At 45.5% G+C, this 24292-nt stretch overlaps 1 protein-coding gene across 11 annotated transcripts in view; it reads left to right on the plus strand.

Moving 5' to 3' along the window:
• The window catches only part of EHMT1 (euchromatic histone lysine methyltransferase 1), a 106490-nt gene that overhangs the window by 31081 nt on the left and 51117 nt on the right, over positions 1–24292 (plus strand). For 5 of the 11 annotated variants that reach the window (XM_029054312.2, XM_029054316.2, XM_029054324.2 and 2 more), the window contains exons 1-2: positions 20410–20498; positions 24189–24276. In XM_029054312.2, coding sequence (XP_028910145.1) covers positions 24231–24276 — 46 coding nt within the window. In that variant the 5' untranslated portion in view covers positions 20410–20498; positions 24189–24230. Of the gene's footprint in view, positions 1–20106; positions 20169–20409; positions 20507–24188; positions 24277–24292 lie in introns of those variants that run through there. The other 6 variants (XM_029054318.1, XM_029054314.2, XM_029054323.2 and 3 more) reach the window with 3 other exon arrangements.

The raw sequence follows: 24292 nt of genomic DNA on the forward strand, positions 1-24292 counted from the left end.
TTCAAGATAGGTCATGATCCAAAGATGCAGTGACTACCTGAATTGGTCATGCAAGTTCTGTTTTCACTGCTGATGCATAGTGGAAAGGAACATATTTGCCATCTGCTTGCCGATGTTCAATATCAGTTGCTATGCCAGTCTTCAAACTCGTATTATCTTTGATATTACATTAAAGAAATGAATGAGGTGGAAAAGCGATTTTTTCTGTTTTTTTCCTCCAGCTTTAGATTGTCAGCTCGTTGTAGGCAGGGAATGCGCCTAGTGACTCTGCAGTATTGTCCTCTCCCAAGCGTTTAGTGAAGTGCTATGCACTCCGTAAGTGCTTGGTAAATACCTTTGATTAATCCCTTATGAAAGATCTCTACGTTAAAATTTGAACAAGAACAATAATAGTAAATCAACAATAATAATGGCATTTAAGTGCAGCGTGTCCATCGGGCAGTCAGCGCTAAGTGCAGGGGAAGATACAAGTCAGTCACGGTGGATGTGGTCCCTGTCCCACATGGGGTTCCTAGTCTGATGCAAGAGACCAAAGAAAATGGCTGCGTTGAAGATGTTAGAAACTAGAATGAAGGCACGGTGAGAAGCGTTGTGTTCTTCTGTGTGAACGGAATAGCTGATTTAGCTGCATCTATCACTACAGACGCCCTGCTTCGGCAATATACGGTGTTGGTGTTTCTTCAGGATAGTGCAGGAAAATAAATTATTCCCAGAGCTGAGGTAAATAAGAGGAAAATATACGGGTCATAGGGTGGTTTTTTTTTTTTATTTTTTGGCACCTTAAAATCCCGACGATCCTCGATTCCTGACCTCTTTTCCAGTTTCTCCCGAAACGGGTATAATTGGACGATCAGTTACATAACGTGCGGCACGTTGTGAAAATCTACGTAAAGTTTTATTCACTTGGCAAAGGACTGGATGACCTGAATACTTCCTAAAAGTCTGAGGCGTTCACAAGGAAGAAACACATGGCATTCTCGACCCCACAGCACTTTATGGACATCAGTCAATCATTGGTATTTATAGAGCACTTACTCTGTGCAGAGCACTGTACTGAGAGCTCGGGAGAGTCCAGTACAGCGGAATTAGCAGACACATTCCCTGCCCATAATGAGCTTTTAGTCTAGAGGAGACTATCATCTATAAATTCTAAATTATTTATATTAGTGTTTGTCTTCCCCTCTAGACTGTAAGGGCATTGTGGGCAAAGAACATATCTATCAACTTTCTTGTATTATACTCTTTCAAGCTCTTAATACAGTGCTCTGCAAACCAGAAGCGCTCAATAGATAGAGCACAGCTCTGGGAGTCAGAAGGACCTGGGTTCTAATCCTGACTCCACTTGTCTGCCGTGTGACCTTGGGCAAATCTCATTTAACTTCTCTGGGCCCCAGTTACCTCGTCTGTAAAATGGGGATTAAGAGTGTGAGCCTCATGTGGGACAGGGACTGTGTCCAATCTGATTAAATTCCTTGTGGGCAGGGAACTTGTCTACCAGCTCTGGACTACCCTAGGCACTTAGTACAGTACTCTGCACAGAGAAAGCATTTAATGATCACCATTGATTGTTTCATGTATGACTACCTGAAATCCATTTGGTTCATCAGGACCTTCTGAAAGGGCACAGCAATATTACCTTTGGTTAACCTACTGCTTTTCTTCCTGTGAATTGAGCTTTTTTTGTATGTTATCTCATTTTCTTCTCAGCCTTCTCACTGGGCCTCAGTCTCATCTATCTCACCTCTGACCTCTCACTCATGTCCCACCCAGGCCTGGAACTCCCTCCCTCTTCATATCTGACAGACCATGACTCTCCCCTCCCTTCAAAGTCCATCTCCTACACGAAGCCTTCCCTGACTAAGCCCCTCCTTTCCTCTCCTCCCACTCCCTTCTGCGTAACTCTGACTTGTTGCCTTTATTCATCCCCCCTTCCCAGCCCCATAGCGCTGATGTCCATATCTGTAATTATTTATATCAATGCCTGTTTTCCCCCTCTAGATGAAAGCTCACTGTGGGCAGGGAATGTGTCCATTTATTGTTGTATTGGACTCTTTCATGTGCTTAATACAGTGCTCTGTACACTGTAAGCACCCAATAAATACAATCGATTGCACAGGCAGGCATGTGTATACACACACTTTGGTTGTTGGGAAGTTCCTCATAAGTTCTGGAGTCTTGATTAGAACTCGGTTCCTTCTGACTCCCGGGCTGGGCTCTTTCCACTAGGGCAAGCTGTTTCCCAACGCAGCTAACACATAGTGGCTTGGATAAGACCTGACAAATCCATACACGAGTTATGAGCCGTAAAGTGGAAGCCATTTTAATGAGATGGCTCCTTTTAGCAAAGGTTCGGCATTTTATCTTTGCTGATCTAAACTGTAGAAGTACAAGAAGAACTGTCTGTGATAGAGAAGTCAGAGCCCAAACGGTGGATTTGCCACTATTATCAATGTCAATTATCCATTAATCACTAGTGTATGTGTGTGTGTGTATATATATATATGTTTTAGAAAAAGCAAAGAAACCACTTCCACAAAATCACAGATTACCAAGTTAGCAGTATTCCGATTTGGTTTGGTTATCTCAAATGGTTCAAGTAAATTCAATCAATGGTATTGATTGAGCACTTGAAAGCACTGTACAAATGCTTAATTGAATTTCTAGTAGTTAATAATAATAATAGGAGTAGTAATAACTACATCGAGCGCTCACTCTTTGAAGCACTGTTCTAAATGCTGGGGAAGATGAAAGGTCATCAGGACAGACACGGTACCTGTACCGAATGAGCCTTCCAGCCTTTAGTAGACCTCGGCAAATAAAGATACTGCCAAAGGTGAAACTGTGTGTGTGTGTGTGTGTGTGTGTGTGTGTGATTGAACAACAAGCCAAAGTGCAACCACCAGTATCCAGTCCTTTCTAATAATTATGACATTCATTAAGTGCTGACTCTACGCGAAGCACTAGGATAGATAGGAGGCTCTCAGATCGGAGACACCATTCCTGTTCCTCATGGCGCTCATAATGTATCTTACTCCCATTTTGCAGATGAGTGAACTGAGGCCCAGCGATGTCAAACGGTCTGCCCTTGGTTACAGGGCAGGCCAGGGACGGAGCCGGGAATTGAACCCGGGTGTCCTGACTGCCGGCCTCACCCCATCCAGGAAAACGTGCGTTGCCGGGAAAAGGTTCCCCAATTCCCCCACGACTTTTTTACGCACTCCCTTCTCTGTCACCCCAGGACTTGGCTCTGTACCCTTTATTCCCCCCACCCTCAGCCCCACAGCACTTACATCCATATATGACATTTATTTTAGCACCTGACATACCCTCTAGACTCAAAGTCCTCTGGACAGGGATCGAGTCTACCAACTCTGTTATACTCTACTCCTTCAAGCACTTAATATAGTGCCCTGCTCATACTAAGCTCTCTATAAATAGGATCGATTATGTAGTGAAAGCACATGGATCCAGTCTACCAATTCTGTTATAATCTACTCTTTCAAGCGCTTAATACAGTGCCCTGCTCATAGTAAGCACTCAATAAATAGGATGGATTATGTAGTGAAAGCACATTTTATGGAATATTAGAAATCGTGGTTTATTTTAAGTGCTTACTACATGCCAGGCTCAGTAGACTCCTCAGTAATCAATTGGTCGAGCTGAGCTTTATACCTTCAGAGCCACAGTTTTTAAAAATTATATTTGTGTTTGTGCTATCTCCTTGTTGGTCATTCCTTAACCCTACTCCTATTACCATTCTTCCCCTAAGAAAGTCACAGGACTCATCAAATGCTCATTCAATCAGTGGTATTTTTTGAGTACGTACTATGTGTATATTAAGCGTTTGGAAGACACGCCTGGCACACCTCTCCAGGGAGAAAGTTTGTCAGTCTTATTTATCCACCAGGAAGCTCTCCTGGACAAGGCCAGTTTGCCACCTCCCTGCAGAGTTCCCTGAACTGGTTTTAATTCTTCGGGGATTCAGGAAGGTTTCAGGTGCAGCCAGAAAGAAGTCTTCATTTATTTATCCAAAAGATAAAGAAGGTGGGGGGGGGGGGGGCGCGATAGAAAGCAATGCTTACAAATCAGGCATTGTTTCCAAGGGAACAGACATGACATGTTTGAGCAGTGCTACCTGGGAAAGCCCATAAGCAACCAGCTGACGTTGCCTTGGGGCGTTAGACCTTATTTTGAAACCACCTTGAAATAAATTAAAAGAGAAGAGCTTCGGCCTGATTTACCGGGGGAGAAACCTGTGCCGTATCTTCACTTTGCCTCTCCTGGTGTTTGCAGGGAGAAAGGGGGACAACCCTAAAGACTCAGCCTGGCTACCATGAAGAGCAGAATTCTGTGCTAATGTGATAAGAACATTTTAGAAGAAATTAACTCTTTGGAACCTTTTCAACCCCGGAACCGGAACTGGGTCATATCCTCAATCGCACCATTTCCTGTTCTTTCTTTTCTCCTGAATTCATTCATTCAGTCTCAAGGAGTGCTTACTCTGTGCAGAGCACTGTACTAAGCGCAAGGGAGAATACAGCATGACAATAAACCGGCACATTTCCTGCCCACCACAAGCTTACAGTCTAGAGTTGCTCCCTCCCCTCTGAGGGACAGGGACCTTGTCTAATTTTCACCTGTGTATTCTCTCCCAGTGTATTCTCTCAAAGAGTAAGCACTTAAAAAAACATTATTACCACTTCTGTATCTATCAGTCAGTCATTGATATTAACTGCACACTTACTGTCTCTAAACTAAGCTTGTTGTGGGCAGGGAACTGCCAAAGGGCAAGGACTGTATCTGTTACTGATTTGTACATTCCAAGCGCTTAGTACAGTGCTCTGCACATAGTAAGCGCTCAAATAATATTGAATGAATGAACTCTGTTTGGAGGGTACAATTTGTATGTATTTGCCTGTATCCTCCCCGCACATAGAACCTGGCCCGTGGTAAGAGTTAACAAATGCCACTATCCTTCTCCTCCTCATTATCATTAGACTCATCCAGTGCTCAGTACCTTGCTCTGCACACAGTGAGCACTCAAATACCATTGATTGATTTTTGCTGTCTAAACAAGAGTTGAAACCAAATGCAGAGAAACTGTGTTGAAGTGTGAGTCCTGGATATATAGCTTTTTCTCAGTAAAGTTTGCTGCCATTTCTCTGATCCGTCAATCTTTTGATAGTACTGTATAATGTATCCTTTGGAGAAGACTGAATTTCTCCGGCGGTTTATGAAGCGCTGGATAGCGAGATTAGTGAAAACAAATATGCACTGATTTCAGTTTCTCTGTTGAGTCAGAACATAGAGTGTCTTGAATATTTAGGTGTCCCTCATGCTGGTGAATTGATATATTGCCTTAATAAAAATGATGTTGGCATTTGTTAAGAGTTTACTCTATGCCTGGCACTGTATTAAGCGCTGGAGTAATTGGGTTGAACAAAGTCCCTGTCCCACGTGGGGATCACAATCTTAACCCCCATTTTATAAATGAGGGAACTGAAACGGAGCAAAATTAAAGTGACTTGACTAAGGTCACACAGCGGACAGTTGATGGAGCTGGGATTAGAATCCAGGCCCTCTGCTTCCCAGGCCTGTGCTCTTTCCAGGAGACTTTGCTGCTTCTCCATATATTTTGTGTATTTGTGTTTGTGTACTTAAATGAATTATTTACATCAACAACCAGGCTGTGCTGTAGTAATTGGTTTACATGTTTTTCTGGATCTTGGTACATGCACTATATATTCAGTTTAAAAATGGCATTTGTCATCATCAGTAGTGTTTATGGAGCACTTACTGTATGCAGCAGAGCACTGTACTAAACGCTTGAGAGAGTACAGTACAACAGAGTTGGATTCCTTGCCCACAACAAGCTTCCACCCTAGAGTTAAAATACACAAATCTGCACTCGAATGTATCTTGAACTTAACCCTTATTGGTTTTAGTTTTGTTCTAGGAAGTGATAGTGCTTAGGTATTTGAGAACCTTTTATGTACAATCTGTGAAGAATGTTTTTGGGAACCACATTAGGAAGCCAGCCAGTGTATTAAAGCAAAGCTTTTCATTGATTTAGATCTTGATTTTTTTTTTTCATTCCTTTCATTCACTGGTATCGGTGAAACAGAATCAAGCTGAACCTTTTTATGAATGGCCAAGCCCACTTGATAAAAACAGAAGAACTGTAGCGTCGTAACATTTCAAACCATGGTCATTTGACGTAAGGACATTGCCTGGATGTGATAGTTATAATCACTTAAAAAGGTGTTTCTTTGATTTAAAAAAAACATGCTGTTTATAGCTAATTGTCTTATGCCCTTTTTATTTTTAAAAGCATTCAGCATGGCCTTGTGGAAAGAGCATGGGTCTGGGGGTCAGAGGACCTGGGTTCATTATCCCAGCTCTTCCAAATGCTTGTTGTGTGACTGAGGGCAAGTCACTTTAATTCTCTGTGCCTTTGTTTCCTCAACTGTAAAATGGGGATTAAAAACCTGTTCCTCCTCCTACTCAGACTGTGAACCCCCTGTGGGTCAGAACTGGTGTGCAAACTCATTACCTGTATCTACCTCATCGCTTAGAACAGTGCTTGACAAATAGTAATAGCTTAAATACCATAATAATAATTTGAAATTGGTTTCATTTTTTCCCCCTAGGATTAAGGATTATAAACTTTGTGGGCAGGGAACTTGTCTACCAACGTTGTCATATTGTACTGTCCCAAGCATTTAGTACAGTTCCTGGCAACAAAGTACGGTGCAACATTGTTGGTGGAAGCAATCCTTGCCCACAAGGAGATTACAATCTACGGGGTATAATTCCTCATATTTTCATCTGTTAAAAAGAAAAAAAATGAGGATGAGATTGGTGGAGAAAGGGCAGGAAAAAAAGCCCAGTCCAGACTGTTAGCTCATTGTGTTCAGGGAACGTATTTATCAACTCCACTGTATTGGACTTGCCCAAGCGCTTACCTCAGTGTTCTGTGTACAGTAAGTGCTCAGACACTCTTGGTTGGGAAAAGAAATGGTTAGCAGAATTGCCTCAAACCCTTAACAAAGTTTCCTCATGAAAGAGTTCTTGAATGTAGCAGTTTTGGGATTCCAGTGTCCTCCTTTCTCTCTCTCTCCCTCCCCCTTCCCACCACCCTGCCCGTTTCCCATACATCCCCATTTTCCTATGCTACAATTATTCAAGGAATATATGGAGCAGGAGTAAACCTGAGTGAATGTACTCTCTTCACTCAGTCAGTGGTATTTCAAGATGGTATTTCTTGAGCACTTACTATGTGCAGAACGCTGTACTAAGCCCTTGAGAGAGTCCAGTACAACAGATTGAGCAGACGTGTTCCGTTTCTATAAGGAACTTGCAGTCTAGGCAGGGGAACAGACATTACTATGAATAAATAATTTATCATATATGCTTTAAAGATGTGTACAGAAGTACCTCCTGGTGTTTTGACCTCTGATCCATTGACGTATTAATCAGTGGCATTTCCGGAGCGCTTACTATGTGCAGAGCCCTGGACTGAGCACTTGGGAGAGGACAGTACAACAGAATTAGCAGACCCGTCCCTGCCCATAATGAGCTTCCGGTGTAGAGCCTGCATTTACTTAACTGTTTTAGAGCTGAAGCACTTCCCGGGTATGAAATTTTCTTTTCTGGGTGTTTTTCAAATGCCAAGGAGCTTTATATCCCCAGCGACCTGCATGAAAGTTGGACCCAGCCTTTTCCATGACTTAAAAATGAGAGGCTTTGGGTGTGAAGTCAGTTTTGGGAATTAAAAAAAAATCACAAATCCTTAGTTCTGCCTGAATTTCAGTCTTTACATTGTATGCTAATTTCCATTTCACAATAATAGTGGGAAGAGCTCTATGGCTCTCTTATAGTTTGGATCTTTTCCCTTCACTCTACCCTCCTACTTCTGCTGCGATCCATTAATGTGTCAAAGAAGGAGTCTGAAAGGTGACCCCGTCTCCTTGATGACCCCTCCATCCACCTCCCCCTCCCCGCACTTTGGGGGTGAAGCGGACATAGGCAAACCTATTTTCAAATTAGATCGGGGCGGGGGCTGCTGCTTGTGAGCTTCGTGGATGAAAGATGGCTCCTCTTGCCTTCTATTGTGCCATTTTAAAAGCCCTTCACAGCAGAAGCTGCTTCAGAGAGAAGGAACAGCTTCTAGGGAGAAGCATCGCCCCAATCTGAAGGGGGCAAAAAATGAATTCAGAAAGACTTGCCTATTTCAGGGAGGAGGGGGAAAAATGGATCCCCTTTGTAGAGAAGGCAATCCCTATTTCTCCCCCCACCACCCCCCTCCATGGGAGTCCTGAAAATGATATACATAATGTTAATCGGGTAATTAAGTGAAATCCCAAGAGGAACAATGTCTCTTTGTGTAGGGAAGATTTTTCTTTTGATAGCCCTCTTCTGAACTGAAATGCTAAAAGCACATTCAACCACCGGTTCATGAAGCTGAACTAGAGCGCAAGGGTTTTAAAATACCTTCTGCGGTTGTACGGTTCCCGATTGCCTTTGTAGATCACATTTGGAAAACTGGCAAGTAGCAGATGGCCCTCCCCTGGAGAGGCGAAAGACACACCGAGAGTTTGGGGTGAAATTATTGGGGGGAAAGGGGTTTCTTGTCGGATGGAAAATCCTCTCCAAGTTTAATTGGATGGAAAATCTCTTTTAATGACTAGAATCGCCGTAGCGTTAATGTCCATCCCAAGCGATTTCTGAAGCGCTGGATTTCTTTGGGAGATGTGACTCTCTCCTGCTGCATTTGAGGAAAGCGGAGATACTAAACAGTTAAGTTTCTTCAACCACCTTCTGGCCTGAAACGCCAGTGGGCTTCCGATCCGTGCTCCGTAGGACGGAAGAGATGGCTCTTTGAACGTCCCTTGCAGGAGCCACGTAGGAGGAGTGTGCTTTTGTGCAGATACCCTGGTTTCCACAAAATGGCTGCAGCTTCCCCAGCCCCGAAGGCTGAAATGAAATGGTCTGTCTTCGACCGGGCTTTGCTGCATCCTTTAAACCTGTAGAGGGAGCCTAGGACATGGTCTGGAACGAGAGCCCTCGTGTGCGTGGACCAAGAAAACAGCCGGAAGCGATTTCACCCATCCCAACCCCAAGCACCTTAGAGCGGATGTGGATCCAGGGACCAGGGCCGAAAAGGACAGAATCCAGCTCATTCACTCAGTCGTATTTATCGGCCTGCCGCTCTGCGTGCCGAGCGCTGTACTAGGCGCTTGGGAGAACGCCGTTCAGCAATAAACAGACCCGCTCCCTGCCCACAACAAATTTGGAGTCTAGAGAGGGAAACTGACATTGAGGGAAATAAATTACGGATACGTACAGAAAAGCTCTGTCAAGATTGCAGTTATGATCAGGAGCTCCACGTGACCGTCATTTTAGCAGGTTGCCTCGGCGGGACTTAGAGCGCGGGGCGGGTTCCAAAAGATCATTTTATTCCTCTACTCAGCGCTGCATTTTTGGGTTCTTTGCTGGCTGTTGGCCTATTAGATGCAGCTAAGAAGCACATTTAATGTTTTTAGGTGAAGGGGGAGTCTGTATTTTATTCAATGTAGTTTCTTTAATGTGTTTAATAATAATGATGATAGTGGTATTTATGTGCTTACTATGCGCCAAACACTGTTAAGCACTGGGGTAGATCCAGGATAATCAGGTCCTACATGGGGCTTACAGCCTAAGTAGGAGGGAGAACAGATATTGAATCCCCCTTTGCAGATGGGGGAACTGAGGCTCAGAGAAGTCAGGTGACTTGCCCAGGGTTGCACGGGAGGTATGAGGTGGAGCTGGGATTTGAACTCAGGCCTTTGATTCCCCAGCCCGGGCTCTCTCCGGTAAGGCCTCACATCTCATTAGTAACGTCAGTTTTCTGATTAGTGTCATAGTGACATTGGGGTTTTGGAAAAAGTCCCACGAATGTCCGATATGCGTCTCTTTTTTTATGGTGGGGGTTCCGGTATTTCATCTGGAGGCTGGGGTTGCAGCGCTTAGCAGCTGTGTTCAAGATGGAGACCGCAACTGAAAGACCGATTTCAATCGGAAAAACTGACTTTTTTTCAACTATAGTAGAAAATACATTTAGCGTTTAGATAGAGCAGTAAGAGGAGTAAGCCTTATGTCCAAGAGTATTCTGACAGAAGAGTAAGTTTGGGCCAATAATTTTCATCCGTTAGTCCTTGGAGTACAATTGATTATTTTACATTTGGAATGAATGAATTCCCTGCAGTAGCATTCAGAATATTTTTCAACATTGCATTGTTATAGATTATTCATTTTTTTGCTTAAAGCAATTACTTGAAATATTTTCAAACAGAAAAGGCAATCCAGTTTGCATTGTTAAAAAAAATAATAAAATTCATTGGCCGTAAAAGAGTTATAGCTGCAATTCCAAGTGACCATTATGGAAGCTGGGTACTGGAGAAGGAATCTCTCTTAAATCTGTTCATTAAGAAGCCCAAAATAAAAATGTATTTTCTTATCGATGCTTCCAAATTTGCGGTTTTCCTCTAAGTGTCCCTGGCCCTCTTATCCGTTTTTTTCCCTGACCTCCTTGAAGACCCAAAGACTTTATAATTGCGGAGGATAAGTTATCTGAAACGAAGAGTCAGAAAAGAAAGAAAGGACTTTGATTTAGGGTGTGGATGATTCATGTCTGCTGGTTTTAACTGTTCCCACCTTCCCACAGGCATGAGCAAGATGAAGGAAAGACAGTATTTACAAGTGATTGAGGATCATTTGTTTCTAATTTGCATTGATCAAAGATGGGAAGCCTTCCCTTTTGTTCAGGAACTCTAGCACAAGCCAAAAGGACCTCAAATTGTGGGCTGCTTACTAAGACAATCATTTCTGTTTTCTGTCCGCCCTTCTAGAGTGCGAACTCATTGTGGGCAGGAGATTTGTCTACCGACTCAGTCCCAAGTGTTTAGTACAATGCTCTGCACACAGCAAGCGCTCAATAAATATGATTGATTCCAGCATCCTAGAACAGATTTTAGTTTCCAAATGTCTCCTTCTGGTTCCCGTTTCCTACGGGCCTTTGAACCATCATGAAGAATCAGATTAAAACAGCGACGTCTTCAATCCTAGGGGTGAAGATTGTCGTAGACTCAGTTTAGTAAGAGAGGAACGTTGTCAGTATTTGGAAATTAATGGGAAGCCATCACGATGGAGAATTTTCTTTCTCTCTCTCAACTTTTTCTGGGAAGAGAGATGTTGAACACCCAAACCCTCCAGACTTTTTGCATTCTTATAAATATGCCATTCTTTCTACTTGAATCCAGTCCAGCCGAGCTCTGCTCACAGATGTTCCTGAAAGTTGTCCAGGCAGTTTTCCTAGGAGCTTAAGCAGATATGAAGATTGCCAAAGCCTTTTTTTTTAATGGTTAAATTGAAGAAAGGCAAACTGTTAGTGATTTTTGAAGCAGAAACTCGTAATGTAAAACAAGAGAAGACCACGGAGCTCAACGGACAATTACCAACCTACTAGAGTGCCGTCGGGTTTTTAAAACGAATCGTTTTCTGGGGCCTGTGTCGCGTGAGATGGTTATTTAAGGTCAGATCACGGTTTTAAATCCGTAGCTTAATAATTGAGGTCCGGCCAAATCGAGTCTCAGAGTCTCCTTTCGGTCAGATCCTGCAAACGGACAGATGAACCAACGTCTACGTTCTAGCGATCCCTTGGCTGCCCACCTTGGCTGCCCAGTTCACCGGAGGATATAATTAGCGTTTCAGGGTCATCGGTTTTAAATTCTAGCACCAGGATCCAATCCTGAATGTCTTCAGAGGTGTTTCCCCCCACAGGCTAGGGATCAGAGTACTGCCAGATGATTTTAACTGTACCCTCTAGGGTCGGGGCCGTTCTGTGATAGTCAAGAGGGTCGTCGACCCAGTGGAAGTCCTTTCAGGCTGCAGAGTTCTCTGTGAAATGGCTGCTGCTTCAACAGGGAAATGGTCTCCTCTGAGCATGCTCACTTGAAAGAGGGAGCTTTTATCACATGAGCCGAAACGGATTCACTCGCTATCCATGAGTGGGAATGTGCAACTCTTGGAGTCTTCATCAAGACAAGACTGTCCCCTCCGCCCCTCTCACCCCAGAAGTCTGCAGGTATAGTAACACCCAGAGACCTTTTTCCATCTTTCACTGCGCCTGCAAACCTTCAGGTAGGCAGACCTAGGAAGAAAGGCAGTTCAGGGAATCCCGGTTGAGGCTTTCTTTCATTGGTCACACAGGGCAGAGCAGAAATGGGTGCCGTACTTCGGGCACCGCGGAAGGCCGCGTTTAAGGCATCTCGTGGTGGGTTCAGGTGTAGCCCGGGCAGGGGCCTGAACGATTCAGTGATAAAAGGGTGGGCCCAGCTCTGCTCTAATAAACCTCCCGAAGCCCGAAGGGAGGAATTCACAACATTCTCTGACTTGCCTCATTTTATCTGTCCACCTCTCGTTGTGAGGACCAAGCAGGGAAGACTTCTCCGGAGCAGGGCTCTCCAAAAAGAAAAAAAAATAAAAAATTGAATTATCATCACGGAGAGAACTCTGGAGATCATATGCCACTCGAGGTTGGTGTTTCAGGAAATAAAAAGGGAAGAGACCTTGGAAGCAGACTGCATTTCCTCAGAGCACTTGGACAGCTTGGTTTATAGTTAAAGATGGGGACAAAACCTGCAGGTTTGTTTCTGAGCTGGGTAGAGAGAGACGGAGAGCGACTTGGCTGGAGGTGGAGTGAGTGGAGCGATCGAGACTGTAGCCGCTAGATTGTAGCAGGGAATAGTTTTAACCATCGACGCTTCATTTTTTTTCATGGCTGGGGATCGATACCGTACTGCTGGCTTAAAGCTCTTCCTTGTTTCATATTTTGCCCGATTTGATTATTGAAATTTGTCTTTCATTTCCAACGAAGCCATTCCGAAGTCTGTTGAGGTCAGTGTGGCCCTGTCCAGTTTTTCCTTGAGTCTCACGGGAGCAACTTGTGTCCCAACACTGGCCTAGTTTCCTTTCTGTCTGCTGCTCTTGTATTTTAAAGCAGCGAGGAGTGGGCTTTAAACAGACAAGGATCTCCGTAAATTGATATTTTCATAAATTGATGCTTAGGCTTTTATGAATGTACCAAGATGGGCTGGAGGCAGCGCTCCTTGGGAAGTAAATATTTATAATATCTAAAACACTTAAACAGTGCCCAAAGAATGTCTTTTGTCTGCAGAACGCTTATGACTCAGGAAACGGCTGTTAGGTTATCAGGCTCTTTTCTATCCACCACCCCCCTCCCTCCCCACCCCCTCCCCCACTTTTCTCTATAATGAAAAATCTCTTCAGATAAAATCTTTTGCTAGTTAGTTGTACTGAAAGCTGTAGGGGGAAATGAGGAGACAATTTTCATTACAATGTTGACAAGATATGTGAATTCATAGAGGGAGAAAACATCGGCAGGTGGTTGAGTTTCCATTCACGGAGGTTGTTCGAGTGTTTTCCAGTCAGTGGTATTCATTAAGCGCTTACTCTGGGCGAAGCCCTCAATGAATGGTTTTTGAGTGCTCACTAGTTGCAGAGCACTTGTTAAGCGCTTGGACCAGTACAGTAGAGTTGCTAGAATCGTTTCTTGCCCACAAGAACTAGAGTGGGGAAGATATTCAGATGAATTACAGAGAGGAGACATGGCGGAGTCTGAGGTTGGGGCTGAAAGTGGGGTGAATACCAAAGTCCATGAGAGACAGGCCCAAGTGCACAGGTGATGCAGAATGGAGGAAAAGTTGGGGGAGGGAGGGGCTCGTCGGGTAAGGCGTCTCGGAGAAGATGTGATTTTAGTCGGGCTGCGAAGAGGACGGGGGAGAGCGGTGGTCTGCCGGATATGAAGGGGGAAGTAGTTACAGGCCCAAGGGAGGACGTGGGTGAGAGGGGTCGGCAGCGAGAAAGACGAGATGGAGATTCAGGGAGAAGGTGGATGTTGAGGAGCAAAAGTGTCTGGGCTGGGTTGAACGAGGTGAGGAGGAGAAGGGGAAGAGACAATGGAGCACTTAAAGGTTGATGGGGAGGCGTATCCATTGGATGGGTAACCACTGGAGGTTTTTGAGGATTGGGGAGATGTCGACTGTTTCTTGCCCCCCAGCCAAAAAAAAAAACAACCAACAAACTGATCCAGGTGTCAGAGTAATGAATGGACTGGAGAGGCAGGAGGCTGGTGCTGGAGTCAAGGTGGGATATAATTGCTCGGACCAGCGCATGAGCAGTTCGGGTGTAGAAGAAGGGGTGGATTTTAGAGCTGTGGGCTCCGTTTGGTGACATTGTGCCTCATTTGTTGTTTTTCCTTCAACAGCCCTAGGGTTAATCCCACACCTAAGACTCTATAGGTGAGAAGCAGCATGGCTTAGTGTCCCAGGACGTGGACTCTAATCCTGGTTCCGCCACTTGTCAGCTGGGTGACATTAGGCAACTCATTTAACTTCTCTGTGCCTCAGTTACCTCATCTGTAAAATGGGGATTAAGACTGTCCCGTATGGGACAACCTGATTACCTTTTATCTACCCCAGGGCTTAGAACAGTGCTTGGCAAGTAGTAAGCACTAAACAAATGCCATTATTATCATTATTATTATTATAGCAGTGTTGATTTCTTTCGCATCCATCTCATCCTTCCTTACTGTTTCTATTTCTAACCTGCTGAATGACTATATTTCCATGGGACCCATTTGGAAAGACTGACATCTATTTTCGCGCCACCTTCTAAGCAGTCGAACGCAAGATCCCTCATTCTGGGGTGAGAGTTAAGAGCACGTTGTGACGGAATGGCAACTTGGGTTTCCGTGCTTGCATTTCTATTTTAATTCCGTAGACGTCCCATTTTAACTGTCCTGTTCCTTTGCGCCATCTTGAAAAGATGAGGCATTTGCTTAAAGCTTCCGTTTAAATCATGGGAGGGAAACGTTCAATCGATGGTGTTTATTGAGCACCTACCGTGTACACAGCACTGTCCTAAGCATTGGGGAGAGTCCAGTATAATCAAGTTGGTAGATAGCATTCCCCGCCCAATGCCCACAACTATTTGGATTAGCAGTAGTTTATTCATAGTTCCTAATACTCTTTTTAACTTCAGATATTTCCTTGTGCCTGTCACCCCATTGAAGACAAGAAATCAGCACAGGAGCACTTGACAGCCGGAGGGGTGGTGGTGGAGCGGGGAAGGTGTTGCAATTTTTTTCTTTCAGTGACGCCCCAAAACCAAGGACGCTGAACAGAATGTATGAAGAAGTATACTGAGTCAGTGGTAGTTATTGAGCACTTACTGTGTGCTCAGCCCCGGACTAAGTGCTTGGGAGTTGGTAGATGTGTTCCCTGCCCGCAAGTAGCTTTGTGAACAATCTGTGAATCGATCCATCAATCGGTGGTGTTTATTAAGTGCTTACTAAAGGCAAGAACACTGTGCTGAGCGCTTGGGAGAGAACAAAATGCAATGGAATTAACAGGCCCATAACAAGCTGGCCAATATCTGAGAAGCACTTTGCATTCGATTGTAAGCTCCTTAAAAGCTGGAGTCTAATGACTGTTGTCCGCTGTGCACATAGTAAGCGCTCAGTAAAAACCACCGATGGATCGAACAAGTCACTTTTGAAGCAAGGGTTGGAGAAAAACACTCCGAAAGATCTTCATTTACAAATTCTTCCCATTCCATAACGCACCAGGCGCTCAACTTGTCAAAAAGTGATCTCCGTTCGTCATAGTATTTGACCTAAAGCATTCTTTGTGGACTCATCCTGGAGTTGAAGACGAGGAAATGAAGTTTTCTGTCTCTGTGCCTGGATTTAGGAGGGTGGGACAGACTTTCACAATGTAAGGCAAAACCCGTAGGGACTAATCAATCAATGCTATTTACTGAGCGATTGCTTAGTGCAGAGCAGTGTACTGAGCGCTTGGGAAAGGAGTTGGTGGACAAGATCCCCGCTCTCAAGGAGGTTTCATAGCTATTGCTCTGTCACTGCCAAGAAAGAGGGGGTTTTGATTGGGAAAGAGGGACAATTAGTCACATTTAAAGCATCTCTCTCCACTTCCCTTGTCTCGTAGAAGCGGCTTCTGTAGCGAATCCCTTTGTTTTAACGTTTTAAAATGGTTTCCCTCTTGCTTTGAGGTGACCAGTGGACCTTACTGCCCTTTGCTTTCTTAGAAGCAGCTGCTCCTTGTAGTATGAATTAGCTGTATAAGCTGAAGGTTCTTTGTAAAACTTACCCGAGCCCTTCTCTATGTTAAAGTAGAAAGCGTTGCTGCCTCTGTTTTCCTTGGATCACTCCGGTTTGCACTTAAGGGGAAAGAAAGCTGTGTGCTGCCTCTCAGCCTTTAGACTGCTTCTTTTAGGGTTTTCGTTAAGCGCTCACTACACGTCAAGCACTGTTCTAAGCGCTGGGGTAAGGCCCAGTCAGGTCGGACACAGCCGCCCTCCCACTTGGGGCTCACAGTTCAAGTGGGAAGGAGTACAGGTATTGAATCCCCATTTTGCTGTTGAGGTAACTGAGGCCCAGAGAAATGAGGTCACTCGCCCGAGGTCACACAGCAGGCAAGCGGTGGAGCCGGGATTAGATCCCACGTCCTCTGGTTTCCAGGCCCAGCCTCTATCTACTAGGCCACGCTGTTTCAGAGCAATGATATTTTCTCTTGACTCTTCCATCCCCTCTCCATCCCCGAGGTTTAAGGAAAAGCACAAAAGGACTTGTTTGATTTCTGGGGGACACCACAGCAGAATATCCATCACACAAACCAGTCCAAAGGGGTGCGAGCGGGGATGACATTTTCTATGCAAACCTCACAGCTCCTCCGCTCCCTCCCTCACCCTCGCCGCCCTTCCCCAAAAGAGTTAAATTGTCACTAACCAAATTTTTTCATCAGTTGAGTTTTGAGCTAGAAGGCACCTAAAAAGCCCCCGGACTTTCCGTCCTTAGATTTGTCACGCGTCTCCCACCGTTGGATTTTCCTTGTAAAATGTGAACTTGTACGCCTCCTCCGTTATGTGAAAGGGGATGGGGAGGGTGGGGTGGGGTGGGGGGCCCGGCTTGAAGGAAGCCGTGAGTTCACCGTCCCTGGGCGAGGACCGGTGAGGGGAACGAGGCATCTGTTTTCCTGACCAACAAAAAAAATGGCAGGTCACTGTGGGTCTGTAAACAATGCAGTTATGAAATGGCAGTGCAAAGCTCAGCTGAGCATGCTCAGGAGCAGCCTGAAGGGGGAGGTGATCAGAGAAAGATGATCTAATTCAGTGCAATTCTTAGGATTGAAGGAAAAGCCTAGGCTACAGTACCCTAATGACAGAGCAGAAACACTATTTCTAGGCCATGGCTGAAAAAGATTTGGACGATTTCCTGTTTTGAGGAATGGGGATCAAGGTAGGGTTTTGCTTTTAAGTAGATTGAAGACGACGAGGAGGAAGAAGAAGAAGAAGAAGAAGAAGGTGGTTTTGGGAAGATGAAATTTCAACTCTGACTGTTGCACCCCAGCTAGGCATTTTGCTTTCCCTCCCCGCTCTTTCATTTTTCCAGGGTCAGCATTTTTGCTTTCTGGGGGCCTCACTTTATATTTATTTTTCCTCTGGTCTTTTTGCTGTAGACCGTTTCGGTTCAGAGGGCCTGTACGCGAAGGAAGGCCTTGAGATTTCAAGAAATCAGACCTAGGGAAGGAAGAAATGCCCCCCCCCCAACTCCGTCTTTTTCTCCCCCGTAGCATTGGAAGTGAATCCCTTCTCTCTTGGCTTGGATATGGTCAGATGAGCTGAGGTTAAAAGAGGACAAAATCTTCAAGGAGCTGCTCTGCTGCAATTGTCATACTATGGATCTTTTAACTCAAAGAGCCGAAGCAAGTATTTGGATTTGCCCTGCGACACCCGCATGCTTTCCGTTCTAAATTTGCGTTCACAGACCCAGGTTTGCTCGGGATTACCTGTCATGCCACATTTTATTCTCGTTGGGGTTCAAAATACTCGACGTCGCCCAAAATGCTGATGGTGGGGGAAAGGTGATTTGCCGGGTGTTTATCTGGTAGAGCTTGACTCGGGTAGGTTTTGTCGTGCTGCCTTTTCCCCCCGAAAAAGACAGAAAAGATATCCTAAACGTAGGCCCGTGGAAGGCTTTGCCTTGAGCAAATGGAGGCTCTACAAAACTCCGTCTGTGTACGAATTCACAAGACTATTATCCCGAATTAGATACACTTCCAAAAGCCACATAGGGTCTTACGTTACATGCGTGTGGCTGTCCATTCCAAGGGTGTGCATGCAGAGGCTTGCCATTTTTTCGGAGGCCGGGGGGGGGGGCGGCGGTGAGGACGGGCAGAATCGTGATACTTGGCGAGGGGAGGGTGGCATGTTGTGAAACGGGAACCTTTTGAAGAGGAGACCCAACCTCAGAAATGATGATGAAAACAAAAGAAGCCAAATGCGAACTGATGTGAGGATAACCGTTCTGAATAAGATCCACTCTTGTTTTTTCTCTGTTACATTAAGCTACAGTAGACTGGCTTGCCAGAGCCTTTCAAGGAAGTGGCCTCAATGTGAGAGAGGGTTTGTGTTTGCTAACACTGCCCCATGCCAAGAACTTTTTGCATTTTTTCTTTTCCCCCAACTTTCCCCCACCCCTCATCTGGCCGTGGAGCCTCTAAGCCCTCATAAAGAGTCAGTGGTCACCAAACATTTGCCATCGAGATTTAGGTCAGATGGTGTAAGGGGCTGCCTGGAGGGGGGTGGAGAGGGAAGAGATGAAACTAGTATCACTGAAAAGTCAACCCAGTTTGACTTCGGTTCCGAGTGATTGTTTCCAAAACAGTGCCACGGGTCAGAGAAAGAAGCGAAGTTTAAAGGGTTTCCCCTGAGAGTTTTGTTTAGGAGACTAAAGGACAATCCAAGAGGGTTGATTTGCTCTACTTATTTGATTTTTCTCTAGAATTTTTTTGGGGGGGTGGGGAATTGCTGTTAGCTGTGGCCTTGATGGAGGAAATGACCCCGTGTAGAGGGGGTGAAATATCGCTTTGTGGAAAATGCTCGGAAGAGGGTGGCTTTGGACTCAAATTGGATCTGAGAGGAGTTTAGGTCTTTTAGTCCTAGAATTATAGCCTAATTTGGGGGGTGAGGGAGGGAAAGGTGGGGAGGAGGTGGGAATGGACTCATGAAAAAGACTCTATCGCTGCCATTGAATTTTAGGCCGAGCTCCTTCCTCTCATTCTTTTCTCTACAAACAGATGTGTTAATGTAGATAATGACTTGAATGTTAAAGAACTGAGGATTTTTTTTTTCCTGGTTCAGCTCTTTTCTGCAGAGCGGTTTCTGGTTGACAGAGAGGTCCTCAAAAGCTCCTTCCTCTCTCCCCTCCACTTTTTAAGTTTGGCCTAGATCCAACTGAACATCTTAAATGGTATTTTGGGGAGGGGGAGTTGAGCACCTCCCCTCCCTTTTTTTTTTCCTCTTTCTTTCTGAAATTTGTCTTTAACAAGCTCAAGCTTTCTAAAAGGCCCAGGCCTCTGTCCCTCCAAAAAGGTATGGTTTGAACGGTGATCCTTTCTGGAGGGAAGAGGGCCCTGGTCCACACCGGGCTAGGGGTTGAATTATCTTATTTTCCTGCAGCCAACTTTGGTGGAAGAGCCTGAATGAGGCCACTAGATTTGTCAGGGAAGGTGTGAAAAAGCTCATACTGGACCTGGATTATTATTATTTTTTTTTCCCTCTGCAGTGAAAAAGCAGGGGAGGGAGCACTTGGGTGTCAGTTCTGTGTTGGGGAAGAATTTAAAACAGGCCCCTTTGGCACGCTGGAGACCTCATGAATTCTCCCCCACCCCCCAACCTCATCAAGCAACCGTGTCCTAGCTATCTTGACTCCTTAGACTTCTCCCCCCACCCCCCCTTCTAGAATGCGAACTCTAGTTGCGGGCAGGGAATGTGTCTGCCTATCGTTGTATTGTACTCTCACAGTACAGCGCCTTGCGCACAGTAAGCGCTCAATAAACCCGGTTGACTTCGGCCCCAGTCCTCCTTGAGGGAAAGGTCATCTTTCGCTTCCTCGAATCTCTCGGGGGATCGGTCGGAGTCTCCCCTCCCGCCAGAAAAGAAAAAATAACCCCTTCCAAACCACCCCCCCCTCGGCCCCTTGGGATTATGGGGCCTAAACCTTGGGCGGACAATAGGGTGGATTGAAGGTGAGTAATGTCGCCCAGAGCCTGGCAGGGGAGGCCGGGCCGGGCAGGCTGCAGGAAAGGGGGGACTTTTATTGTGAAGCCGCCTCGGTTTGGCTGTTGGCTTTTGTTGGGCCTGCTGGGGGGGGGGGGGGTAGGTGGGTGGAGGGGGGGCAGATGGATAAGGTTTCTCCACCAATCAGGAGACGACAGATTGGGGCACGGTGGGGCGGGGGGGCGAGAAAAAAGGGAAGTTTGCTTTGAATGCAAGAGGGGGTGGAAATATGGAGGCCCTGGCAACTCTACAGGCCTGCTGGCAACCAATTTGAGGTGCAGCTGTGTGCAGGGTGGCAGGTGAAATGGTGGGCTTGCCCAGTTGGGTTTCTTTTGGGCGGGGGGGACGGTGGTCCTGGAAGCGAGGGATACCCCGCAGGCCGCCGTCTGCGGCCTGCAGATCTCTGGAGAGGATCTTTTGGGGTCATAAACGGGATTGATATAGGCCAAACAGGGCCTTTTTTTTTTTTCCCCCAGCTTGCTAAGAAGTGGTGACTTCCTCCCCTAGTGACTGCGTTTGGAACCTTGGGTACCCCCCCCTTCCTTTTTACAGGGCAAAACTGTGTCAAAAGCACACCTCGATTTTTTTAATTGTTTGGTTTCTCTAAAGAAATGAAGGGGGATCGTTTTAACGAAGCCATTTTGGTGCGGCTCTAGAACGTGGACTGGAGGAGCCATTCGGGAAGGACCTTGGGCTGTTTGGTTTGGTGATGGTTTTGTAAAAGAGGAAGGAAAGGAAGGTGACCAACAGGAGGCCCGAATCGCTCTCTTGGGCCAAAGTTTAGGTAGCGATGCCGCACGGGTCTCCCGAGGACACGGAAACGAGTTGGCCGTCGTCTTTCGGACCCCTTTTTGGTTTCGGCCCGGGGTTTTCGGGAGAGGGACGTGTGACTTGGGATCGGCGGCGGCAGAATCGGCTCGACGCAGATCGTGAGGGGTAACGGGATGAAAGCGACGGAGGCGTTTGGGTTCAGTAGAGTCTGGGAAGGAAGAGAAGAGGTTTATTGGATCCGAGGCTGGTATGTGACAGGTCAAATCCCGTCCATCGTGGCCAGGTCCTAGATTTGATGACCAATACTTGGTCTGCCCTTTCCCGGCAGCAGCCGTCAGATGGTGTGGAGAGTAATTCGTGCCCACATGGGGAAAAATGCAGAACCAGTCTTAAACTGATGTGAGAAGAAAAATGGACGTGTGTTAGGTTCTGACTTTCTTTCCTCTTTTCTGTCCTCGACTCCTCGACTGGTTGGTTTTTATCTTTTTTTCATTTTTTTTTTTTTAAAAAAAGCTCTACTCCTGGAAAGCAAAAAATCTTTCAGCTGTTTTTTTCATTTTTCCGGTTCGAGGATCTGGGAACGGACACAAGATGGTCGCTTCGTATTCAGAGATGGAGCCAAACCCTTCGTTAAGGCAAACTGACAGTAGGAACAACCGGATGCTAGATTGTGAGCCCCATGTTGGACAAGTTCTGTGTGTGAGCCGATAATCTAGTATTTATTATTATCATTATTATTAATAATAATGGTAATAATAATTAAGGGGTTTGTTAAGCACTTACTCTATGCCAGGCACTGTTATAAGCACGGGGGGTCGACACAAGCTAATCGGGCTGGACACATTCCCAGTCCCACATGGGGCTCTGTCTTAATCCCCATTTTACAGATGAGGACTGAGGTCCAGAGAAGTGAAGTGACTTGCTCAAGGTCACACACAAGATAATGGTAGAGCTGGGATTAGAACTCAGGTCCTTCTGACTCCCAGGCCCGGACTCCATCCATTAGGCCTCGCTGCTTCTCCAGCGTTTTTACCCTGGTGCCTGGCACCTAGGAAGTGCTTAAAAATGACATCATCATTGTAGTGCTCACATGGAATGGGAACACGTGTTATGCCCAGACCAGGGTAAATTCAGAATAGAAGGGCGGACAGCATTCAGACAGTGGCTGAGAATTCCTCTGGAAAAGACTAGAGTCGTAGCAAGCTCATTAGAGTTAAAGTGTATCTTGCGACTCTTGGCTCCTCTCCGCCGTGTCGTATTACCAGTTGAATTTTTGTCATGAGAAATATCTCTTGAAAATCCTGCCAGTTTGAGGACTTGGGGAGAATGTGTTGATGTTTCCTCTCTTGCTGGGAGCTGGGTAGGAAAAATGAGGGGCAAGGCGAATTTTTGAAACATCAAGAAAAGGCTGGTCACAATGTTCAGGCAGCTTCAAAGTGCAGCTGAATTGGAAACCGAAGCTATTTAGCTTAAGGACAGTAGACAACACCGCGTGCCGTCGGGCTGGAGAATCACACAGTCAGTGGTGTTTATAATAAATATAATGATAATGATGGCATTTCTTAGGCGCGTTCTTTGTGCCAAGCACTGTTCTGAGCTCTGAGGGGGATATCAACTAATCAGATGGGGCTGACAGTCTTAATCCCTGTTTTACAGATGAGGTAACTGAGGCCCAGAGAAGTTGTGACTTGCCCAAAGTCACACAGCTGCCTTACCATGTGCAGGGCACTGGAATAAATGCTGAGAAGAGGAAAGTACAATAGAATTGGGCAGATACGATCCCTGCCCTCAAGCGGCTCACAGCCTAGAAGACTTGGATTTTTTAATTTACCTTTTTTTTAATAGTATTTCTTAAGCATTTACTGTGTGCTAGGCACTGTACTGAACGTGGAGGTAGATGCAGGCTACTAATCAGGTTGGATGTGATCCATGCTCCACATGGGGCTCACAGTTTTAATCCCCGTTTTACAGATGGAGGTGACCAGGATCCAGAGAAGTGAAGTGACTCACCCAAGGTCACACAGCAGACAAGGGGCGGAGCCAGGAATAGAACCCAGGCCCATCTGATGCCCAGGCCTGGGCTCTCGCCATTAGGCCTCGCTGCTTCTCGTTTTATCATTTCCAAGTTTTATTCTTTAGGTTGCGTTCAGTGTGGATTGAATCCTTCTGTTCCTTAAAAAAAACTTAAATCTCTCTTCTATCATTTTAAAACTTGCTTAAAAGGAAGTTACTTCAATTATGAAACAGTTCCATGTCTCAAGGCGTATCTCTGTTAGAGGCCTTTCCTGCTGTGTGAATGTTGACACAAGTTTCTCCTTTGGGAACTATTTTGTGTCTAGTTTGAAATTTATAAGAAAAATAATTACTGGCTACTCTATAGGTGCTGGTTTGGAATACCGGTCATCTTTTTAAATTGGGTTTTAGCCATGGTTTATTGTTTTTGTACTCAGGAAATTATGAGAGAGAGAGAGAGAGAGACTATCTTTAGTCTTATTAGAACAGTATTAAGAATTATAGTCCTTGTTAAGCATTTCCTTTGTGCTAAGCACTGGGGTAGATATAAGATCATCAGTTAGGAGACGGTCCCTGCCCACGTGGAGCTCACGGTCTAAATAGGAAGGGAGTAGGACTTAATCCCTGTTGCACAGATGAGGGAACTGAGCTCACTGAGAAGCTCAGGGCCTTGTCCAAGGTCACACAGCGGGCAAGTGACAGCAATGGGATTGGAACCCAGGCCCTAGACTCCTAGGCCCGGGCTCTTTCCACTAGGACACGCTGCTTCTGTATTCTAGTTTTCCATGTGCTTGTGTGGCAGGCAGTGGCAAATCGTATTCTCTGCTCGAGAGCTCTTGGTTCAAGATGGATTGAATGTTCAAGCAGTTCTTCTTTAGTAAACCCAAATCAATCAATCATACTTAGTGAGCGCTTAATGTGCACCAAACACTGTACTGGAGGGTTGGGAGAGGACAGTAGAACAGAGTAGAACAGAATGTGAGTTTTCTAGAAAAAATATCCCATGGAATGACCCTCTCTATGTTGATAGTGTGCGGTCAGTCAACTAATGGCATTTATTGTGTAGAGAGCACTGGACTGAGCGCTTGGGAAAATACATTATCAGCAGAGGTGGTCGAGTTGGTCTTATTTAAATATTTGAATACGGGTGCCACAAAGAAAAACCTATGTATTAATGTTTTTGTTGCTTATCTGTTTCCCTCTAGCATGCAGTGTTGAATAAAGGGGAGACAAAGGGGGAGACGTGCATGAAGACTGAGCTGCTCAAAGATATCACCAACAATAAAGAAGAAGGTAAGGGTAGAGTCGG

The sequence above is a fragment of the Ornithorhynchus anatinus genome, chromosome X4, assembly GCF_004115215.2.
Source record: "Ornithorhynchus anatinus isolate Pmale09 chromosome X4, mOrnAna1.pri.v4, whole genome shotgun sequence".
Lineage (NCBI taxonomy): Eukaryota > Metazoa > Chordata > Mammalia > Monotremata > Ornithorhynchidae > Ornithorhynchus > Ornithorhynchus anatinus.